The sequence below is a fragment of the Mya arenaria genome, chromosome 16, assembly GCF_026914265.1.
Source record: "Mya arenaria isolate MELC-2E11 chromosome 16, ASM2691426v1".
Taxonomy (NCBI): domain Eukaryota; kingdom Metazoa; phylum Mollusca; class Bivalvia; order Myida; family Myidae; genus Mya; species Mya arenaria.
In genome coordinates this window covers 45352088-45374210 of record NC_069137.1, presented here as the reverse complement: position 1 = coordinate 45374210, position 22123 = coordinate 45352088, and the positions used below count along the sequence as shown (strand labels likewise).

General features: G+C 34.4%; 3 protein-coding genes across 4 annotated transcripts; 1 reads left to right on the top strand and 2 right to left on the bottom strand.

Moving 5' to 3' along the window:
- Positions 1-3215: 3215 nt before the first annotated feature.
- On the top strand, positions 3216-9074 carry LOC128221272 (uncharacterized). Of its 2 annotated transcripts, none has more exons than XM_052929826.1 (5): positions 3216-3828; positions 5029-5727; positions 6173-6427; positions 7123-7402; positions 7847-9074. In XM_052929826.1, coding segments are annotated over exons 1-5 (1437 nt in total). In that variant the 5' UTR covers positions 3216-3826; the 3' UTR covers positions 8048-9074. The 2 variants fall into 2 exon arrangements, with proteins under 2 accessions (XP_052785786.1, XP_052785787.1); XM_052929827.1 differs by having other exon boundaries at positions 3221-3828; positions 6196-6427.
- A 1477-nt stretch (positions 9075-10551) lies between these two features.
- LOC128221714 (E3 ubiquitin-protein ligase Itchy-like) lies at positions 10552-17884 on the bottom strand. Its single transcript, XM_052930314.1, has 8 exons — positions 17683-17884; positions 16994-17095; positions 16231-16296; positions 13730-13843; positions 12515-12980; positions 11832-12009; positions 11090-11290; positions 10552-10841 (listed from the first exon to the last, which is right to left on the bottom strand). The coding sequence occupies exons 1-8, from the start codon at positions 17751-17753 to the stop codon at positions 10552-10554; spliced, it is 1488 nt and encodes a 495-aa protein (XP_052786274.1). The 5' UTR covers positions 17754-17884.
- On the bottom strand, positions 17796-21563 carry LOC128221712 (uncharacterized). The gene is made up of 4 exons (XM_052930313.1): positions 21540-21563; positions 19222-19498; positions 17853-17991; positions 17796-17815 (listed from the first exon to the last, which is right to left on the bottom strand). The coding sequence occupies exons 2-4, from the start codon at positions 19489-19491 to the stop codon at positions 17796-17798; spliced, it is 429 nt and encodes a 142-aa protein (XP_052786273.1). The 5' UTR covers positions 19492-19498; positions 21540-21563.
- Positions 21564-22123: the final 560 nt, after the last annotated feature.

Genomic DNA, 22123 nt, shown 5'->3' with positions numbered 1-22123 from the left:
GTATGTACAATTAAGCCAATGACTTTTTAAACCCCAATATTGACATGCTTTATCACAATCAGGTGTCCCACGTATAATTTGGCGGCGGGCTGCGTATTGAGGACGGTTGCTGAATAGTGTTGCGGTGTACCGGACTGCACGGGAGCCACGGGCACAGGGACAGGCACCATGACCGGTACGTGTTGCAACATTACCGGAATTTGGATACGTACTATTACTTTTGTACTATGAGCACCATATATAGGAAAATATCTACATTCGCACTCGATTTTTTGAACGATAAATTTTGCGTTCTTTTTACATGATCCGTTCGACCTTTCGTGACCTCTTACTGACCTGGGGCATGCATATGTAAAACACGAATTAAAAACACTCTCGAAAGTATTCTTTCCTTTATTGTAATTAAATCGCGGAAAAATAAAATGATAAATTTGTGAAAAGGGGAAATGTAAATATAAGCATCGATCCTTATTATTTTTTCCTTTATGCAGTTTGAACGATTTTGCACGGAAAAGAAGAATCACTCCGTAATACCTTTTAAAGCTGTGTAGTTTAACGTCATAACATTATCTTTCGCATTTACTTTATATTTAAATCTTGCATTTTATTGATAGTGTTTATTGCACGTATGTAGAACATTACGGTTTGTGGCGGATCCGGGGTCTAGTTGTAACACACTTGACTGTCAATCCAGAGGTCCTAGGTTCGATTCCCCGCCGCACCACTAAGAATATTTCTAATCGTCTTCCGCCAGGGACGTTCAATGGAGGTCATACACTGGTGCACGTTAAAGAACCAGGGCTACATTCTGTCAGTGCACTTTGCTCCAAAAACCTAATATGACTAACAATCTTATCGGAGCACTCGCCGAATGGGCCTTGCCCAAGTGTGAGAATAAATAAGCTTACACACACCCTGTGTAGTTTGTATTTTGAGTTTGCCTGTGGTCTAACAGGTCAGACGACCGGCTGTTACTACAAGAACAACGTGTATACGCAGAGCCAGACGTGGAGGGACGGGTGCGACTATAAATGTGAATGTACCGACGCCTCGATGGGACGATACAGACGCACTGCTCTGTAAGTTGGTCACCTGCTGGTTTCAAAGGCAATGGCAATGCAGCACTTTTATAGAACCCAAGTCTTAATACAAATTATATGAGAATTTAAGTAATTCCGCCATTAAAATTTAAGAAATGAAGACCGCCCCAATTTCATGAAACTTCTTTAGCTTAACAGGATTAAAATGGCTTATATCAATATGCCAATATACATTCTTAGATATAAGGGACTTAAGAAGTTTCGAAACATTAGGGCCTGGGGCCGCATTGATCAAGCAAATTTGTGAATATTTCGAAGTTAGTGAACATTTCGTAGTATTTGACAACGATTATTTAAAACACACTCTACTTTACATGAAATTTATTCATATACATTATATTGTTTAAACCATTTTCTTGCTTATTTTCATATTTTCATGTACAAATATTGTCTGTTTTCTTTCAATTCAACAAAAAGGCTATTTTTCACTAATTTAAAAATTGTCACTAAGATGCATTATGCATACGATCCCCTCGGGCTGTATTTACAAAGCATATTAGTGAGTAATTGTAAGAAAATCAATATAATATTAGAAGATTATTTCAAGAAAGGGTATATTTTTATGAACTTTATGCATATGCATCTATTCGTGTCCATATTTTGTATACAAACATTGTTAGTTTCTTTTCCTTAAAATGCAAGTTGAAAAAAGGACAACTTTCCATTTAGTTCAAAATTTAACATAACGACCATTGTTCCGCCATATCCGACACTATTTACACAAGAATGACAACTCGAATTAACTACTTATCCATGCCATTATGTTCTCCTATGAATGTCGCACCGCAAAATCCATGAACAATTGTGTCGTCGTTCTTGCCCACCAGTATCATTATTTGCGGCATACATGGATTAAATCTGATCTTAATCGCGTGAACTTTCCAAATGCAAAAATGATTGACCAAATTTAATATTTATTTCTTCACCATTAACGTGTAACAAGAACCTATACTGATATGCTTAAATACACATGTAGATCAGGCTGGTATTCAATGTTGGATCTAAGAACGATGTAGCTAATCGGATTAATGATTATTAATAACTAACCAATAGAGTGAATTATGTCAAATATGAATGACTGTAAGATTGATTTGATATGCATAATGAATACAACCCCTGTGTCATTTTGACAAGTGCTAGAAACTTTACTTTCACGGTAGATCATATCTTTGAATATTATCCCAAGTTTCCTGGACTCCTATTATTTATTTTATGTCTCTTTACACGTGCTTGGGTGTATTGTAAGCCATGGATATGTCTGTTCTTCAAGTCTTATATCATTAACGTCCTTCAGTTTGCTAAATGAACATTTTTCTCTTAACAGATGTGTGGTGTGGAACCTTCCCCCGACCTGCCACTGGGACGCTCCAGCCCCCGGAAAGTGCTGCCAGACTCCCAACTGCCCTTCAGATGTCGTCCTAAGTTACCCACCAGGCTATACGGTGGAATAAGAAACGCTTCACGACGTTTTCAAGACGTTCGGTCACTTTTATAAAGTTTTTTTTGTACAAAAGTTATGAGTTTTAATTGTCTGAGATTTTTCTTGAAATATTTGTTCATTGTGTTTTGTAAATAAATTACAAGATGTTGAAATGTTCCTGTTCTGTTTGTTTGTTTATTCTTTTAATAATGTTACTTTGCGTTGGGTGTTGGTTCGATTAAAGCGACACTCTTGTTAAAAATCAATACATATACATGTATAACAAACATGAGTGATAAACCTTTATCTACTTACTTAATAATTCTTCTATTGAAAATATAACTTACTGATAACAAGATTGTAACCGTGTACTTAAAAGCTAACAAAGGCAAAAATAATGAGTGATCAAAGATTTACCATGAAATTCTATCATCTCATAAGGTAGAATACCGTGTTTTCTGCATCTTTCTTTCAAATTAAACTCAATATCCTTCATAAGAACCATTGTTGTTTTTTACATGTATTCATCATTTTTGGTATACTTAAACAATTGTATTAACTATGGTAAATCTTATTTGGGTGTAAGAGTATGGAGCAGAATTTGGGTATATATTCATTTGACTACTTGTTGTTTTCATTTGCTTAAGTTTAAATCATATTCCTACAAATTTGATTCATCTGTGAGTAAATCAAAGTTCTTTACTTAAATATTTATTTATTCTTTCTTACTATGTTTATAGTAAGTTGTAATATTCTAAAGCCAATGCCAGTACTTCATCTTAATTCGTTTAATTTAATATTAGATACCAATAAATTACTTTTTGTTTTAAACATGTGCTATTTCTATTTATTTAAAAGAAAGTGTGTTTTCTCGAACTTGTTTCTTACAAATGTATTTGTGCAACTCTTATTCCCATTCGATTCACACTGAAACTAAATTTGTATGTAGAGGCTATAAGAATTGTTGTTATAGAGATTTATCCATATTCTAACTTTATGAAATTATTAACATTAAACAACCTTAAGCGAAATAAAACTGACTCATTTCAATAAGAAGAACAGCAGAACAAATAAAAACTAGAAACCACGTGATTAATATTTGCTTTTTGTGTCCTAGCTGGGTACCAGACCTAAAATTCTAGCGCAAAATCTTAGTGACGGGAGATAACTCATGTATCGCATCGGTATTTTCCGTGAGCACAAGGTGTGAGGATACAATGCTACGCGGCGATTTAATCCAAGTTTATATCAGCAACATCATTCTGGTCAAGTCAAGTCAAGTCGTTCTGCAGAGAAGAATATAATAATGTAAGTAGCGTTGTAAGCATGTAAGTAGCGTTGTAACAGCATGTAAGTGATGTTTCATATTTGTACAGTTTTCGATAACCGAAAGAGGATTGTAGAATCTCAGCATTCGTAGCATTTTCGGATAGGTCCTTTCGGATAACCATCACCTCAGCTCTAGTCATGGTTACTGAAAGTAAATTCCTTTCAAATATATAAGTTAGATTAGAAATTCACAACAAGATCCTCATAGATGGCAAGGGGGAAGTGCAGTGTGCACATGCAGCTCAGTAAGAATGGTATCCAAACCAGCACGCCAGTCCCTTTAAGTGGTTAAAATCAGTGTGAGATGTCTCGGTTTTGATTCACAGCCATTCAGTCCATATTCATTACAAGGCACAATATGCATGTCTTCCATTTTCTTATGAATATTGTTGAGTCAATTGGTCAAAATCAATTTATTGACAGTTAAAACAGACCATTGTTAACAAAGGTGCTTGTCACATTGCCTGGATACAGTTTTTTATAAAAAAAAATATTCTTTTTTTTTTTAATTTTAATTATTATTTATTTTGGTCAAAATAGTGAATATATGTCATTTAAAAAAATATTCCACAATTTTTCATGAAAGAAAATTAGTATTTATATATTATACTAATTTTCTTTCATGAAAAATTGTGGAATAATTTTTTAAATGACATGTATTCACTATCTTGACCGAAATAAATAAATAAAAAAAATATTAAAAATAAAAAAAAATATTTAAAAAAGAATGTATTACTGTATCCAGGCTATGTGACGAACACCTGTGATTGTTAATTTTTTTTTTAATTTCTTTTCAACTTTCTTATCACTAGCGGATCCAGTAGGGGCGCACCCGGCGCGCGCCCCCCTAATGGCCGTGGACCTATGATTTTTTATACCCCAAAACGCTAATTTTCCTCGCCTGCTTCGCTCGTGATTCATCTTATACCAAATTTTACTTGAAATATGCAGAAATATGGTCAAAATATGCTACAAAATGACTTATACTCAGCACTTTCAATGGTTTTTACGCCCCCCCCCCCCCACCGTTGACAAAGTCCACGCCCCCTCTAAGGTCAAATCCCTGACTTCCACTGCTTATTTATGTTGCAATTGGTACATAAAAAACTACTGCACATAATTATTACAGTTATTTAAAACAATTGTTCAAACTAATGTTGTAATTGTTCGTCATTTCAGGGACGACCAAATTACTACAGTCAGAAGGGCCATTTATGACCGGATCATTAATGTGGCTAACAATCTTGAAAACGACAGACTGGGCAATTATGAGGTTGAATTAGATAGCATTCTGACTTATCTAACACAAGTGTCATATCATGAAGATGTAAATCATGTAATACAACTCTGCCTGAATGCCTTAGAATTGCTGATGAATGTAAATGACATCAATACCGCCAGCTCATCGCAATTACCTGTTGAACAGTTGATAACTATCAGTCCAGGTGGAAGGGGCAGACCATTCATTCATATTTCAGTTGAAGTTCTTGAATTCTTCATAGAAAATGGATTCACAATAAAGAATATGTCTTCATTGCTGTCAGTAAGTGAAAAAACAATAAAAAATCGAATGAGTGAATTTGGACTTTCAGTACGCCAAACATACACTAAATTAAGTGATGAGGAATTAATGGCATTTGTAAGGAGAAAGATAAATGAATTCCCTTCTATTGGGTACCGGAGTATGAGGGGTCATCTATGGGCAGATGGAATAAAAGTGACAGAAACACGTGTCCGCAGCATCATGAAAGCTGTGGACCCTCTTGGTGTTCTTGTGAGAAACGCTCTGTGTTCAACATACAGAATAAGACGCAGGGCCTATTCTGTACGAGTCCCAAAAGCCTTATGGCATGTGGATTCAAACCACAAGCTGATACGGTAAGATAAAGTAAAATTAGAATTTTTTATATATTCCATAAAAGTACAGATTTACTGCTCTTTGGCTCACCTGGCACGGAGTGGCACACAGGGGTCACACGCTTTACAAGTATATAGTTATGAAAAGCCTGGATTAATAATTATCAGTCATTTTGGCTTTGGCAAAAACAGTCATGATTTATAACCTCATGTTAGGGCGATAACATATTTACCCTTAAATCTTTCATTTCACTATTTTTTTTATTTGATGTATTTGCATTGACTGAACACTTAAAGGTTTATATATTGTCATTGAATTGGACCCAAGTCCATATTAGATAGTAAGGAAGACACAACTTATGATTTCTCTAAATCACCATTATTTTGCATATAGTATATACAAGTTGATCATTAGTACATATTCAAATATATGATCTTAAAGTACTAAAACATTATTTTATTTAAGGTGGCGATTTATATTTCATGGAGGCATTGATGGATATTCTCGACTGCCGGTGTACATTATGGTGGCATCAGACAACACCGCAGAGACTGCATACACTGCATTTCGGTCTGGAACAGACAAGTACGGTATTCCGGAGAGAGTAAGAACAGATAAAGGGATGGAGAATATAAGGATAGCCGAGTTCATGTTAGAGTTAGAGAAACATGGTTTGAATTCCGGATCACACATCACTGGTAGAAGTGTACATAATCAAAGGTAAAAAGAACGTTTTGTTGTATTGTTAAACCCTTACAATTTTTACAAAATATACCCTCCCTCTTGCAAACTTAATCTGTATGGGGTGTACATCGTTGGGTCTTTTTGTTGCAGTATAATACAATGAAGTTTGTGAATCAAAGTTCTACAGATAGAACATTGAAAGTTGGTAGAGATTACCATCATAGATAAAACTCTAATTTGTGTTGAAATGAAATGAAATTCCTGAGTTATGAGCCCTTGAATTTTGACCTTTTTTCTATATATTGCAATTCTATATTGCATAGTGTGTGGATCAAAATATTTATACAGTTTTTCAGATTAGTTTGTGCATACACCATAAAATAAACCCGAACAATGTGCTCTGAACAGGAACTGTACTGCAGAGTGTATAAAGATTATCATTAATAATTTATTCCTAAATTATACTTTTAACGATGTAAAAAAAATACTGAAGGTCATAATTATGATGTTTCAAATCTGCTCAGTGTTTGAAGCCAAGTTTTTATATAGTTTGCTAACCAAAGCACGCTGATCATGGTAAGCTATTAATGCTTCCATGAGCTCGCAGTTTTTATTGAAAGATGGCTTGTTCTGAAATATGTTCAGATAAACCATTTAGAAATAATATTTTTTACAATTTAATATGGCCCATAATGACATTAGTAATTGGGAATTATGGAAATATTTTTCAGGATTGAACGGTTTTGGCGCGAGCTATGGGATGGCTGCACCAAAACATACTATGAGTTCTTCTCAAGGATGGAAGATGACGGACTACTGGATGTTGACAACGAAGTTCATCTTCTGGTGTTGCATGTTGTATTCTTGAGGAGAATGCAATCATCTATTGATCAGTTTGTTGATGCAGTTTCCAGACGTCCACTGCGAACTGAACACAACAGAACACCACTGCAGCTGTGGATATCTGGGCAGCTTGAAGACAGAAACCACCATGAGAATTTATCTGCTGAAGTAAGTAGATGTCCTCCAGGTGGGATTGTATGTTTAAACCATTTGGTATCACTTTTTATGATTTTTTGCTAAAGTAGAAAGGTGCTCCTTAGAATACTTGTGTAAGTGCTTCGTTGCAATACGAATACACCAGCCAATAAATAAAAAGCAAAATGCCTATAATTGTCATGCTTTTGTGGTATACAGAAGAAGTTAAAGTTTTGCACCTCTTATCATTGTCATTTGTCAACGAACATGTGGACTTGTGAAGTTGTAAATATGAAATAATTGTATTTATTTTTAAATAGACACAGAAGATTGTTTGCTTTGAGTACTCGTGACACTTGCAACATGCAGATGTAAAAATGACCCCTGTCTACAAAAAAGAGAGGAAAAACATCAACTATTCATAAATCAATTGTACATTTTCATTCCACCAATTTCTTTTATATCGATCTTTTTCAGGATCTTGAACTCTATGGAGTTGATTTTGACTGCAATGAACCAGTGTGTGACAATCCTGATATTGTGGTGCATCCCCTGTTGGAGCTAAATCCAGATCTCATAACTGACATCAGAAGAATGGCTGACAGAACTATTGAATCACCATTTGAAGTTCAGACATTCATAGACATTTTAACATATCTTTCCAACTCCATTCAATGACTTGTTATGCTCCCCGAGAAGTTTCTGGGAAGCATGTAGGCCCTGCGTTGTCACGTTTGCACGTGTCTGAAACTCATGTAAGGACCATAACTTCATTGTAAACTGTTTTTGAAATTACTATGTACAACTGTTCACCGTGATGAGATGATGCGTCTTGTGATAGACCCAGCTCTTTAGTCCAAAGGTCATACTTAGAGGTCAAATGCTAAAAAGAAAATTTATTCATCAGGTCCAGTTCACAACAGTCGAGGGCTTAGTGCAATACTGTTCCAACTGCCTTCTTTATTCATATACAGTTAGAACAGTATTGCGTTATTTGTAAAGGGATTATGAAACAACTTGGCACAAATGTTTACCATGATGAGACGATTATACATGGAGGTCAAACACTATAAATGTGGTTTATTGTTCGTGTCTGGTTCATAATTTCACTTTTATGCCCCCGGCATATAGCAGTTGCATTGTCCGGAACGTCTGTCTCACTTTCTTCTCCGCCATAACTTCTCAATTCCTTGATGAAATTGCTTGCACAATTATTTACCTTTACAAGATGATGTGTCGTGTGAAGACTCAAGTTTGTACCTCCAAGGTCAAGGTAAAATTTTAGGTCAAAGCGGAATGTTGCAGGGACATCCATGTCACTAACACATCTTGTTTGTAATGGGAATTTGAAATAACTTGGCACAAGAGTTTTTCGTGATGATTTGTTGCGTAATAAACCCAGGTCCATAGACCCAAGGTCAAACTCATCTGCCTATATACACTTATCTTTAAGACAAAGCGCAAACTCGAGAAGCATCCACTGGCTATTCCAACTCTTGTTTTTCAGTATACATGTATGTTATTTATATTAGGACATAACACAAGCATGCACATAGCAGTTGATGTTTAAATATGCCAATATTAATCTGATGTAATGTATTAGGTGTTCCCTGTATCAATTTGCTGCACAAGCATATCTTGATACAACTTATTTAAGCTACATTGATGAAACTCGAAATGTTAATAAATGGCCATGTATGCATTATTTCGTTTTCTTTTCTATAATGAACTAGTGGGTACATTGGTAAAGGTAATGTCACTGAAGCTAGAATGTGCAGAATAAAAAAATATACCAAAACTTTTGAATAAGGAACTTTAATTTCTATTATAAATTCCCTCAGATTCACTCATCCATATCTTGACTCTTTAAGTTTTAAAACAACCATATTTCCAATGCATTCCAATACCGGGTTTTACAATAATACCTATTTTTTTTCAAAATTTTTGTAATGATAATTTTTATTTTCCACTTGAAACAAGGATCACATTTAATGTCACTACCATTGAAAGACTAACCATGTTGAATGTCAATACCATTGTTAGATTCTCTATGTGTAATTTCACTACCATTTTCACACTGATGAACTCCATATACTATGTTTATCATATACTACTTTTGTACAAACTATGAAAGTTGTGGGTTAAAAGCTGTTCCAAGTTATTGCAGTCCGGTGAAAAGTCCTGTAAAAACTAAAAAAACAAATGGTAATGACCTTGACCTTTGTTATAATGACCCCAAAATTATTTATGTTCCCTTCACCTGATGTACTACCAATATAAGAAGTAAGTCCTGTTTTCAAGATTCAATACAAAGTTTGAAAGCTTGTGGTAAAAAACTATTTGAGTTGTCACAGTACACAGAAGTGTAAAAAGATGGTCAGACAGACAGACAGACAGACGAATGAACAGATACAAAGTATATCATCTACCTGTCTGCAAAGGATAAAAGTTGTGGGTTAAAGATGTTAATGTTATGGCAGTATAAAGAAGAAAGTCCTGTAAAAGGCTTAAAAACAAAACAAACAGGTTGTGATTCTGTAATCTTGACCTCTAACATAACCCCAAAATAATGGTGGTTGTCCCAGTCTGATATACTACCAATGTACAAAGTTTGAAAGCTCTATGTAAAAAAAAACTTTGGAGTCTTTGCAGAACAAAGAAGTAAGTCCTGTTTTCAAGATTTTATTTCACTCAGTCTCCTTGTCTGATATACGACCAATGTACAAAGTTTGAAAGCTCTACGTAAAAAAAAACTATATGACTTATTGAAGCACAAAGATGTTTTAAACATCAATACTTAAGATAGAATTGTGCTTTAATTTCTCAGAAAATGCAATAATACTTAGAATAGCCTCTTATCTATCACATTGCAACTATTTTCCAGAAAAATATTCTTAATTCTTAACCAAAATTTACAAGGCCCATTTATACAACAGTGCTTAAATTCACACTATCACAATCACTACATGTAGATGTTTATGCTTATTGCCATAGAAAAAAATCGATAATATAAAGCTACAATTTCGAAAGGCAACCTTTGGGATTTTACAATTGTACATATGTAAACTGCTGAAATGAAAGGTAGGTGAGGTGTTGATCACCAAAAATTGTGTGATGAATCGTTAATAGATGTTAATGCAAAGGAGTCAGGTCAGAGTTAAATTGTGCTATACAACAGTCATTCAAGCTAATCCAAAGCCTTCAGCTTCAACAATGATACAAATCAGATGGTGTTCAAGTTTTTCATAGTTGACAAGTTCTTTCGTTCTTGTGAATATTATTGATGGTGCACATGTATTTACATATGATAATTGATTAGACAAATGGTCGAACTCCATTTCTCCAGACTTAATGTTTCTGGGCAGAGACCTGCATCCTATAAGGGCTTGCAGAACATCACCAAGGTTGATCGTAACCTCCTTCAATGATTCTTCGGAGCTATTCATCTTCACCCAATCTGTGGAGATGGCATCTGAATAATAATAAATAAGGTATGTACAATGCATGTAATTATTAGTTTCTTTTTTGGTAAAGCAGGGAAGTACAAAAACATACATTTGGAGGGTGTTGCCCACATTTTAACAATTACTTCTATTAACAAGGTGTATAACTTATTCATATGTAGTAATCAAAACATGAATTTTATTAACCAATGTCATTACAGAAAATGCAATCAGTTCAATGAGACAAACAAGCCCCGTTATGAAAACATTTACCCACTTTCAACTTTCTTCAGGAATTTGCCGAAGTTGTATACGATCATCTCTTCATCTGCCTTTTCATGCTCTGACTTGGAGAATTTTGGCACAAAGAAGGCTAGCACATCAGACATTGAGGTACTCTTGGTGTCGCAACAGAGAAGTGCCCGACCATTCTCTCCATGTTTTGTCAGCAGCAACAGCATGTCATGTAACTTTAGACCTGTGAATACAAACTACTTTTATTACTGTTTTTTTACATGTATTCGGAGAATAAAACAACAATTTTTAGTACTATAAACATATTTGTTTTTAAGATACATATGTCATAAATAAGTAAAATTAACATAAAAACTGGGTGCTTTACTCTTAACATACATATATTATTACACATTCATTATTTGAAATATTAAATGCCACATTCACAGAAACCTTTAATGTCAAATTTGAACACATTTTTGCAAAATTAATAACAAATTAAAATTTGTTAATATTGATATCTGTAATATCCACATTGCAGAAAACCAATATGTTTTGTTTGAATTGCTATGACAATGGAAACATTACTTCAGATCAGATATCACAAATAATGGAATACTAATATTCCAGTCTGTAGCTGTACCTGGTTAAGAAAAATGATTAAAATGAAATAAATACTTTTCAACAATGTAATGATTTATGTAATATGTCTGATGCAACATCTTGTTTACAATTCGCAGCATCTTGCTTACAATTCAAATGAACTAACCGAAATTTAGATGTACCTTCAATGAACTGCAGCATAGGGGGGATGTACTTGTAAAAGCAATAATAAAATTTCATGGTACGGATTGCGCGGTCCCTATTGCTGACCGACAGCAGTTGCTTGTAGCCAGATGCTTCCAATAGATGGCTGTGTCTTTCAAATACGTCCCCTATGGTTTCTTTAGTGGCAGTGGAAATCTGTAAATAAAGTTTTTAATACAAGTTTAAAGCAGCTATCCAGAATAAAGCAGCTATCCAGAACATTCTATGATTTATTTTAAACATTTGTTGGAGCATTCTTATGCATATACATGTATATAAACAAATACAAAGAAATGTTTAATTCCAAATCATTAATCACATCTTTTTTTTCGGTCTGGCCAGAAGATCCTTTTGATTTACCCCAAATTGATTAAGGAGACTTTTATATGAACATACAAATCAGTTAACAAATTTCAATCAAGGCTATTATTATTATGTAAAAACTTCAGATTTGAGGCAGTACATTTGATGGCACACTATTTTAACCCTAGACAATTTAACCCAATTCCCATTTGCGTAGGTGTACGAGAATGTTGACAGAATGTAAGATCTTTAATAGAATTATTATTTAATATTACTATAAAATAGAATTCGGCTACAATAGAACCTGGAAATCATCTGTATATACACTGACACTCTTGGGCATAATATGTGTTCTTACTTCTTCAATAGCAGCTTTGACCTCTGCATTTTGAATGCAACACTCTGGGATTTCTTCCGGCTCTTTGTTTTCAAGGATGAAGTCAACAATTGTCCTGTTCAAGTTTCGAGGTCCAGGGTGACCATGTAGTATGGCCATTGAAGTGGCTTTTCCCATTAGTTGGTAATGTTTCTTCTCAAGAAGATCAGCATTGTAGCTGAAACCATTATCTTCAAACACAGGAGATGTTTCAAATAATAAGGAGAAGAACTCTCGTGTGAGCCCCCCACTGTCAACCCCATCTTCTCCAATAAATTTTACATTAAGTTTTTTCCCCCAGTCTTTTATGTTGCCATTTGATAGTTCCTCCATTGCAGTGTTATTAAAATGGCGTCGGACAACATTTATAGGCCATGACCCTTCCAACACCATCTTGTCAAATCTGTCATTCAGTGCTGACTCGAAGTCGGTTTGTGGGTCCATCAGGCTGCAAACAAAGATGCATTATCTATGTAAATGAAAAAGGCACTTTCCTCACAAGTCTCAAATATTAACTTTGCATTGTCTGCCAATTTGTATAAACCTTGTAATTATTATTTTGAGAGTAAGATAAAGTTGCCCTAGACATAGATTCATTTTTCTTAAAAAACATAAAATTTGCAGTTAAGTAAAACAAGGGGGGCATTGGCCCCAAAGGGCTCACCTGAGGATAGGTGCAATGAAACAGAACGGATTGATTAACTTTGAGAGAGGGTTATCTATGTATCGTTCTTGTAAAGTTTGGATAAAATCCATCACACACTTTAAAAGCAGATATTGTTTGAATTTTAAATATGATTCTATGTGACCCATGTGACGGAGCAAATTATGACCCAAGGAGTATAATTTGAACAATCTTGGTCGAGGACCACTAAATAATGCGACATACCAAATATCAAAGCGCCATGCCTTTTAGACAAGAACATTTTTTAAGTTTTCATTTTGAGTTTTTTTTTCGCTCCTGTGACCTGTCACTTAATTACACAATGGAACAAAACAGTTTGAACAACTTTGGAAGTGTGTCACCAAAGGATCAAGATGTACGGCGAAGGACACAGGGCGATCACAATAGCTCACCACGAGCACTTCATGCTCAGCTGAGCTGAACTAGAGCTATCACTAAATGTGATAAATACCCCCACACCTTTTTCTTACAATATTCTTAAGCAAGACATTAAAATCATTATTAAGATGTACCTTTCACTACCCCCAGCTGTTATTGTATCAATTCCGCACCCTGATGCATGTGCTTCCAGAACATTCACTTCAAAACTGCCATTGCAAACTGGACATACACCCATCTCTTTTTGTCTGAAATAGTAAAGATGAATATAAAGGCTTAAAATATCATAGAAATGAAATGCCATTTGATTTTCAGTTCTGAAGTCTCGTGCCACAGTTAAGGCTGTATGATACTGAAAATATTCTGTGTCAGATTTCATTGAAAATGGATTTGTGTGACGAACGATGTCTTAACATGTGTTGTTGTTTTTTTTAATTATGAAGGACTTTCACTGTCTAGTTTTTCCAGAATGTTCTAATGTTCCTTGGATGTGACTTAAATTACAATCATGAATAAAATATTTCACTGACCACCAATCTGAATAGTCCTTTATACGTCAAACTGTTTAAGAGGAGATGTTGTTTAAACTTTTCCTATAAAACTCTTATGTAAAAAAGTTGTGTGCCCTTGGGCATGGTCAGTTTTGAAACCATAGACATAATTTGAACAGTCTTGATAGAGGACAACTACAATGTAGGTGATGCTACAGTAACAAACAAAATAGTAAAGCCCCAGGCCATAGCTTGTTATCCCCCCTCGGGCGGGGCCACTTTTTACTCTAGGAGCATAATTTGAACAATCTTGATAGAGGGCCACTAGGTGATGTTATATATCAAATAACAAGGCCTTGTGATTTCAGACAAGAAGATTTTTGAGGTTGTGCTCAGGTGGGCTAAAAACTAGAATGATTTACTGTCTAAAACGTCTGTAAAATGCAAAATACAAATATTTTCAAGATAGTTTGATAAAACAGAAAAAAACTGTATAGATCAGCTAGAGGCTTTATAATTTTTTGTACCTTACTTCCTGTATCATACAGCCTTAAACACTTTTTGGTTTCAAGCCATATGTTATGGCACATTTAGCTACCAGTCTACACCCATGCAAAAGCATCATAACAAACAACAATCAAGCTAATAATTTTAATTCCATCTAATGGAGGCTTATCTTTTTGACCCCCTCCCCCCCTCCAACCCCGAGATTCAGTGAATTTTATAATTCACTATTTTCAATGATTCAAAGATTTTCTTTTTATATTTCAATCAGTATTATTAATAACATTTTATATAGTTTTACTTTTATTTTAATTAACCTCCAATGTATTTATCAGGACACAGTATGATTACGAATATAAGTGCAAGATAAGTAAGTTTAAATTGCAAAAATGGACCCGGGGCACTAGGGTTAAACTGAAGAAGAAATTCAAGTGCTGTTGTACTCCAGCGTATGAATCCCCTAGGCACTTACAAATGGAAAACTACATGGAGAAAATTGTAACTGAACTTAGGAATGTGCAACAAATAAAATACAAACAAATAACTTACAATAATAACTGACAATACAACCATGGCAGCAAGTGTGAAGACATATAACTTATGCGCTGTTCCAGGAATAAATAGGATGGGGTGAGGTGTGTGAATGACTTCCACTTAAGTAAGGGGGCACTGCCACCACCACCACTGACCCATCCAACCGAATTCCAAAACAACACATGACAGTTTACATTGCTAAATTACCCCAGGCAGCACAATCGTATCCAGTGCATACCCTCACTTTAAGCAATAAATGCATTGGTGAACATTCCAAATCTTGTCATTATTTTTCCTGGAACAACCCAAAGGAACAAAAACACCTTAATACCCCAAACCAGGTTTTCAATCGAAGGTAATACATGACAAAGTATGTAAACTGGTTGAAAACCTAGTTAATGAAAACATAACAAAAACACTTAACATTTCTGAGAAAAATATTACATAGCTAGTTCTGTACAGCTAGATCCTGGAACCTGTTTGTTGAAAACATAATTTTAATGCATTTTTCATGACATGGCTAATTATAAATAACAAACACTTGTTATCTATTCCTTAGCATGTCCTTAACAGTATCCATATATATCTGTACTTTAACAGTGATCTAGAATGAAAGACATAACTTTAAATAAAATTTCAAAGACAATGACAACTTTTATAACCAATGTGACATTTCCAAATGGTAGTTGACTACTAACACAAGTAATATGAAGTCTTAAAAATAGATGGGAAGCTTTGAGCAGTTGGTACACTCATTACAAAACAAGACAGGGATATATCATAATCATATTCAGAATATCAGGCTTCAGGTATTACAGTTGCAGAGTGTTACACTTCCTTTTTCCATGTAACAAAAAGGGCATTGTTTCCATGCATTACAAATGCATATCAGACTAACAGCTGTAGATACTCTACGATAAGTTTTGTTAAGGTTTTGTAAAAATATATAGAACTGTAAGCGATTTCTAAATTACCTTCAAATTTGGTATGGTTGTGTTTTATACACTGAAACAGCTGAATGAGGAGGAGATGAATGGCACTTCTTAAACCTTCTTACCAACCAATATGTATAATTTAAAATTTTGAATTAACAAAAAAAATCTTACACAGGCAAACTGGCAAACTGGAGTCTGTGTCTGAACTCTGTTTCTTTTTCTTGGAGGAGACATTTCCTGAAAAAAAAAAAAGATAAGTGCTTATTTTTAAACAAGCTAAGTTTATGTCAAGATTTTTTTGGTAAAAGGGGAACAACAGAAATGCATGTAGGCTTATGTTCAAATGATACCTGCCACAGGACCAAAAAAAGCACACATTTTATTAGTCAAAATAAAATCTAAACTTTTAGATTGAAGAGGTCCAGATTTTATTCACAAAGAAACTTGAATCATATTTTTGGGTCATATGTCTGTAGTTTAAGTGAATTTGTAGGATTTCCTCTCGCTTAGTAAACATAGGTTTACAAGAAAAGCAAGCAACATATTTTTTATAATCACACTTAGTGTTGGGAATCAAAGGTGCACATGTTTTTATACATTTTAAACAACAACTTAAGCACAAAACTTATACCTATTCCGTAAAGTAACACCAAATTCATTAAACAAAACTCTTAGCATTACACATCTCTGATATCTTTAATAATATCCTTTCCTTTTTAACCAACCATAGGTCAAAAATAGTAGCAAAAAGTATACATAATGTGTTCATAGATCTCTCGCATTAGAGGTTAGATTTAAAATGTTCACATACTTTCATTATTGATAGATGTAAATATCAACCTATTTCTATACAATTTAGCTAAAAGCTTCCCAGGGTGGGGACATACGAATTAGATGGTTTGAAATAAGACCAGATGTTGATATTTAGGTTTACCAATTTATTGCAGCCATCCACATGATCCCGTAACAGGGGTAATGGAATGTTTTCCCCGCACTCCAGACATGCCTCACTTGGTTGATCCCCGTCCATTTCAGTCTTAAAAAAGATTACATTATATATAAACAACCAGAAAAAAAAGAAAGTATTTTTTATCTCTGTAACAAGAGGTCATATATAGCTTTTGTTCATATGTGTATCAGTGTCTTGGAGCTTGTTGCACATGTATGTTTTCGTAGAAAGCAGCCCTCTTTATAATATCGCTCAAAATGGGAGTACTAGGAAAATTTATATTTAAGGCCCTAATACTAAGATACATGTATTTAGTATAATTTTATAAAAAAACTAATCATATCTGCCAACAGAGCAATTTGCATGGCAACATAGCACACAGCAGGAAATTTTGGTACCTACTTTTGAATTCAAATCCTATGTAACGTTTAGAATTTATTATTGTCCTAAAATCAATATTCAATGCTCTACTTCACTAAATAATAATCAAATCATGTGTAGCATTAGCCCATTACCACAGCTCTGATTCAAAAGAATTCATAGATAGACAGGGATGCCCAGAAATCAGGTTTAGCATTAACTAGGGTCTTGTTGGTAACAATTAACTCCCAGTCAGGAGGGACACAGTCAAGTATGTTACTATACTTAATTTAAACAGAGCCTAGAATACTTACACAAGTTGTGATATCAAGGTCTTTTTGTATAGGCCTAAGATAGCAAACTGCTGCCTGCAGGCAGCTTTCATCTGCTAGATATGTTGAAGTGAAACCTCCAGGGGGCATTGGTATTACTTCAAGGGATATCCGACTTCCAGGAGGTGTCCTTAGAAGTTCATAACCCCCACATGCCTTTAATTTCGGGAAGGCATTTTCCAACGCAGTGGTAAAGTCCAACGAATTTGTTGACTTGACCATGGTTAGACGCTTCTCGCCAAATCCCATGGAGTACAGCCCATATTTTTCTTCCCTGTTTGGTACCGTTTCCTAAAATAACAAATGAAGAATAATCTGACCCAAATACAATAGTTGTTTATTTACAAAATAGTATGACACGGCACCATTAAAACTAAATTGGTGACTTATAAATTAGCACATCATCACAGTTTAGGCAGCTCAGTTAGTATAACACCTGGAGCAGGAGGTTCTGGCAAATAACAGTCACGGTGAAACTTCATCAGATATTTCGGAGGTAAATTTGGAAAATCCTATCAATTAATATTTTTCTGCCATTATGTCCTGTAAAATGGTTTGTTATAAAACTGCTATCATGAAATACCTTTGCAATAATAATAAGAGCACAGAATGACATTTAAAAAAGTATAATTTTGGCATCGTAGTAAATGTCTCTTGAAAAAAATTAAAATGTCCTTCAAAAATGCCATTCAATTAAAAATTGTCCTGTGAATTTTCACATGTCAAATTAGTACTTTGGTGATTGAATACTAGAGTAATGCCACAACTCATGTTAAACAAGAGGACCCTGAGGGACCTGAGCCGCTCACCTGAACCTTCTGTCTGTGCTAGATTTTGTCCTCCAGGGCAGTATGAATTGTAACCAACCATCCGTAAATGTTGAACACCAAATATAAAAATCTAGACCTTGTAGCTGAAGATATTACAAGTTTTCCTAATATAACTGTGTAAATAAAATGTGACCCTCATGGCGGGCCATTTTTGACCTATAGACCAAATATCACAGCTCTAGACCTTATAGTTGCAGGCATGGAGATTTTTAAATCTTTCCTTATGCATGTATCTCTATGTAAATCTTCGCAGTGGGGCCATTTTTGACACCAGGGGCATAATTTGAACAAACTTGGTATCATCACTAAATTATGATACATACCATCTATAAAAGCCCCATACCATGCGGATTCAGACAAAAAATTGTTATAAGTTTAAACTTCGAAAATCTATTTTTAGCTCCTGCTGCCTTTTTGTACCATGGACGGGCACCATTTGAACAACTTTGAGAGAGGGTCATCCAAGGATCATTCTTGTAAAGTTTAGTGAAAATCAGTCAAGCGGTATAGGAGTTGTCATTTTAAGAAATTGTTGACGACGGACTAACAGACAGGCGGACAGATGACTCGCAACGGACAGAGTCCTTTCACAATAGCTCACCCTAAGCATGTTGTGCTCAAATGAGCTTAAAACAGAAATGAATCATATATTATGCAGCTTAATTTTGAACATAATGCTTTTCAGTATTACCTGTTTGCATCTGGGAATGACAGCAAACTTATGTGTCCAATATGACACCGGTTGTCTTTTTTCTGGCTGTTCAACTCGCCCCCCTCGACGTCCATAGCTCCGTCTGTTATATGGTCCAAATAACGATCTTATAGCTTGGACAGCTGGTGTAGAGCTGGTTGAAGTTGTACCAGTAGATGGCGGTACTGTGCTTGTCACAGTAGTTACCGGTGATTGCAGCAAATTTGCTGCCTCTCGCAGCAGTTGGGCAGCTCGGATTTGTTGACTCATGTTGCATCTATAAATAGACAATTAAACATATTTTTATAAATTGTAACAGCATTCTAGTTTTATAGGCAGCTTATGATTATATATATAACATTAAGAAATAATCAGCAGTCTGTGAAAAGGCTTTTTTGTTTCTTGTAAAAACATACAAGACAGATTTTGGCATATTTGAATTGTTACTACACATAACAACATTCACATTTTATAGCCCTTCCAAATCAACCTGGTGGTTGATGTTTTAAATTAATAAAACTATACACAATAACCATTAAACATACTCTTAAAACGAGAGTGGTTAATTATTGCTTATCACAATTTTCAAACTTCATGTGATGTAGTTGTAAATTCATTCAAAGAAATTATTATGCCAACAAAAACACTACAGACATATTTTTTATTTAAAACATCAAATATCATCATTTATCGCAAAACATTTCCTTTAAGTGTGCTTAAGTGTGCTTATGTACACATACCTTCCTCCATTTGACCCAGAAAACTGTGTATCATAATACAAAATTTGCTAGCATAATGATCTTAAAAGGAACACTTTTGACGAACTGTGGATTAAAAGTAAATTTTGTAAGTACTTCCAACTTCCGACTTTCATTGCATAAAACATTATTACAAAGTTCATAGCAAGAAACATATCCATACAACACAATGGATAGTACAATTAAAATAAACAAGAGCAATATTAAACAAACTTTGTTACTACAAATATTTTTTTATTATTATTATTAACGAAATTCTAATCTTATTTGCAAAATAAATGAATTTTGAGATACTAGTATAACATATATATTTTTTGTTATGACATTAAGGATTCAAATTTGTTCAAAGATGGCCAGTGACAGTAATATGGTTTGAAAAAATTCACTGTCTGTATCTTGGGCAAACTAGTAGAAAATTATATTCTGACTCAACTGAATTAATATTACAAGACTTACATAAACGTTCATTTTGAGATATATTTGTGTATCTTCCCGTTGCTATGGATAAATCATACTTAACGGTATAAATAACTGTCCACGATTTTGAATAACCAAAATAATGATAATAATAAATGGTCTTCTTTTCAAACTTGAAACTTCTTTTCAATGATAGATAATCTACTCCTTAAGCGTCAACTTTCACACATAATATACTATCCATTGCTCACCATGGCAAGCCTTAAGTATAATTTAACTTTCACACGTAATTAGCTTCCTTTAATCCCCATACTTAAGATAAATACATGTGTTAACTTTCACACCTATACAACAAAACCCTACTATGGGGCCGTTTTAACCGATTTCAATATCATTTGGGGCCGTTTTGACCGAAAGTGGGGCCGTTTTAACCTGGGGCCGTTTTAACTTGGGGCCGTTTTAACTGGCAACCCATACCACTACGATATCGCCCCCATACAATCTCATAACATTTCTGGAATGTTCACACCACATTGAGTATATAGCGCCGGTTTGCAAATGGTGATTGTCACATGTTTACTTTGTCAATATTATTTGCCATTGATAGAATCAATATGATAATTTGGCTCCTTGGTTTAGAAATATTGTTTTAAATCAGTATATGGTATCAGTAAATTTGTTTCGCAAAAGTCCTTTAATTGGTAACATGGACAGTGTGATATTTGAAAACTGGCTCGTTGCAAACCTTGTGTTTATTATAGAGATATATCATATAGAGGGGACATAGCATTTGGACAATTACCTGTGGGGGGTTCACATCCTAATGATGGGCAAGTGATAGGCACTACACAGAGTAACCTAGAAGTGTACAGAATTACTGGGAGTTTCAGAATTTACCAGAAAAGATTGGCTGTAGCGAAACATAACAAACAAATACAAACATGCACAGTTGTCCGAATTCTCTTAAACGTCCGAAATAGTGGCGTGCTTTGATCGTTGATAAACTGGTCGGATTTTCTAAATCCATGAATGTTTATCATTATTTAACGAATGTTTGGAAATGATAATAGTCGTTTCTACTTTTTAAACTGACATAATATACGTACTCTGTGCAATTTTGCTCTATATTGAACAAACGCTTACCCACGCGTCCCTGGATTTCGTGGATTTTTTTCTAGAGAATATTTCAACGGTTACACCGTCAGAAATTACGGACTTGTACGGAAATATTGGTTCCCGGCCAAATGTATAAATTTAAATTTCAAATGTAATTTCGTATTCGTGTTATTGCAGTTCGTATTCGTCTAGGTGCATTCGTATAGATTTTATTTCAGTGTTATGTAACCCACTTTGTATTCTTAAAAGAAAGGACGTTCAAGATCATAAGTTAAAACTAAATTATTCAAATTGAAAAGGAAGAAGTATGCAGCATAATATCTAATCACGTAGTTTAAACAAGAAGTAGAAACAATTGATCCTTACATTCTGCAGTATCAAAATACAAATGTTTAACTGTCAATTAAAAAGTAGCAGTTAAACTTGTTTAAATCAATTTAAATTTATATGATTATAGATAAGAATTTAAAGAATACGAATATGAATTAGATAAATAGAAATTGAAAGATAAACAGCGAATATATACCCAAATTCTGCTCCATATAAGAGTGCTTCTTTAACCAGACTGAACAACTCCAGTTCCGATATAATGCTACCAAATGCATAGATTT

Coding starts and splice junctions, on each gene's coding strand:
- LOC128221272 (XM_052929826.1), top strand. Junction 5,728..6,172: donor TCAAACCACAAGCTGATACG/GTAAGATAAAGT, acceptor ATTTTATTTAAG/GTGGCGATTTATATTTCATG. Junction 6,428..7,122: donor AGAAGTGTACATAATCAAAG/GTAAAAAGAACG, acceptor AATATTTTTCAG/GATTGAACGGTTTTGGCGCG.
- LOC128221714 (XM_052930314.1), bottom strand. CDS start 17,753: ATGAAAGCTGCCTGCAGGCAGCAGTTTGCTATCTTAGGCCTATACAAA. Junction 17,096..17,682: donor ACCTTGATATCACAACTTGT/GTAAGTATTCTA, acceptor ATCTTTTTTAAG/ACTGAAATGGACGGGGATCA. Junction 12,981..13,729: donor ACAGCTGGGGGTAGTGAAAG/GTACATCTTAAT, acceptor CTTTGTTTGCAG/CCTGATGGACCCACAAACCG.
- LOC128221712 (XM_052930313.1), bottom strand. CDS start 19,491: ATGAGTCAACAAATCCGAGCTGCCCAACTGCTGCGAGAGGCAGCAAAT. Junction 17,992..19,221: donor TCATTCCCAGATGCAAACAG/GTAATACTGAAA, acceptor TTGTTATTTTAG/GAAACGGTACCAAACAGGGA. Junction 17,816..17,852: donor CTTCCCGAAATTAAAGGCAT/GTGGGGGTTATG, acceptor ACCTCCTGGAAG/TCGGATATCCCTTGAAGTAA.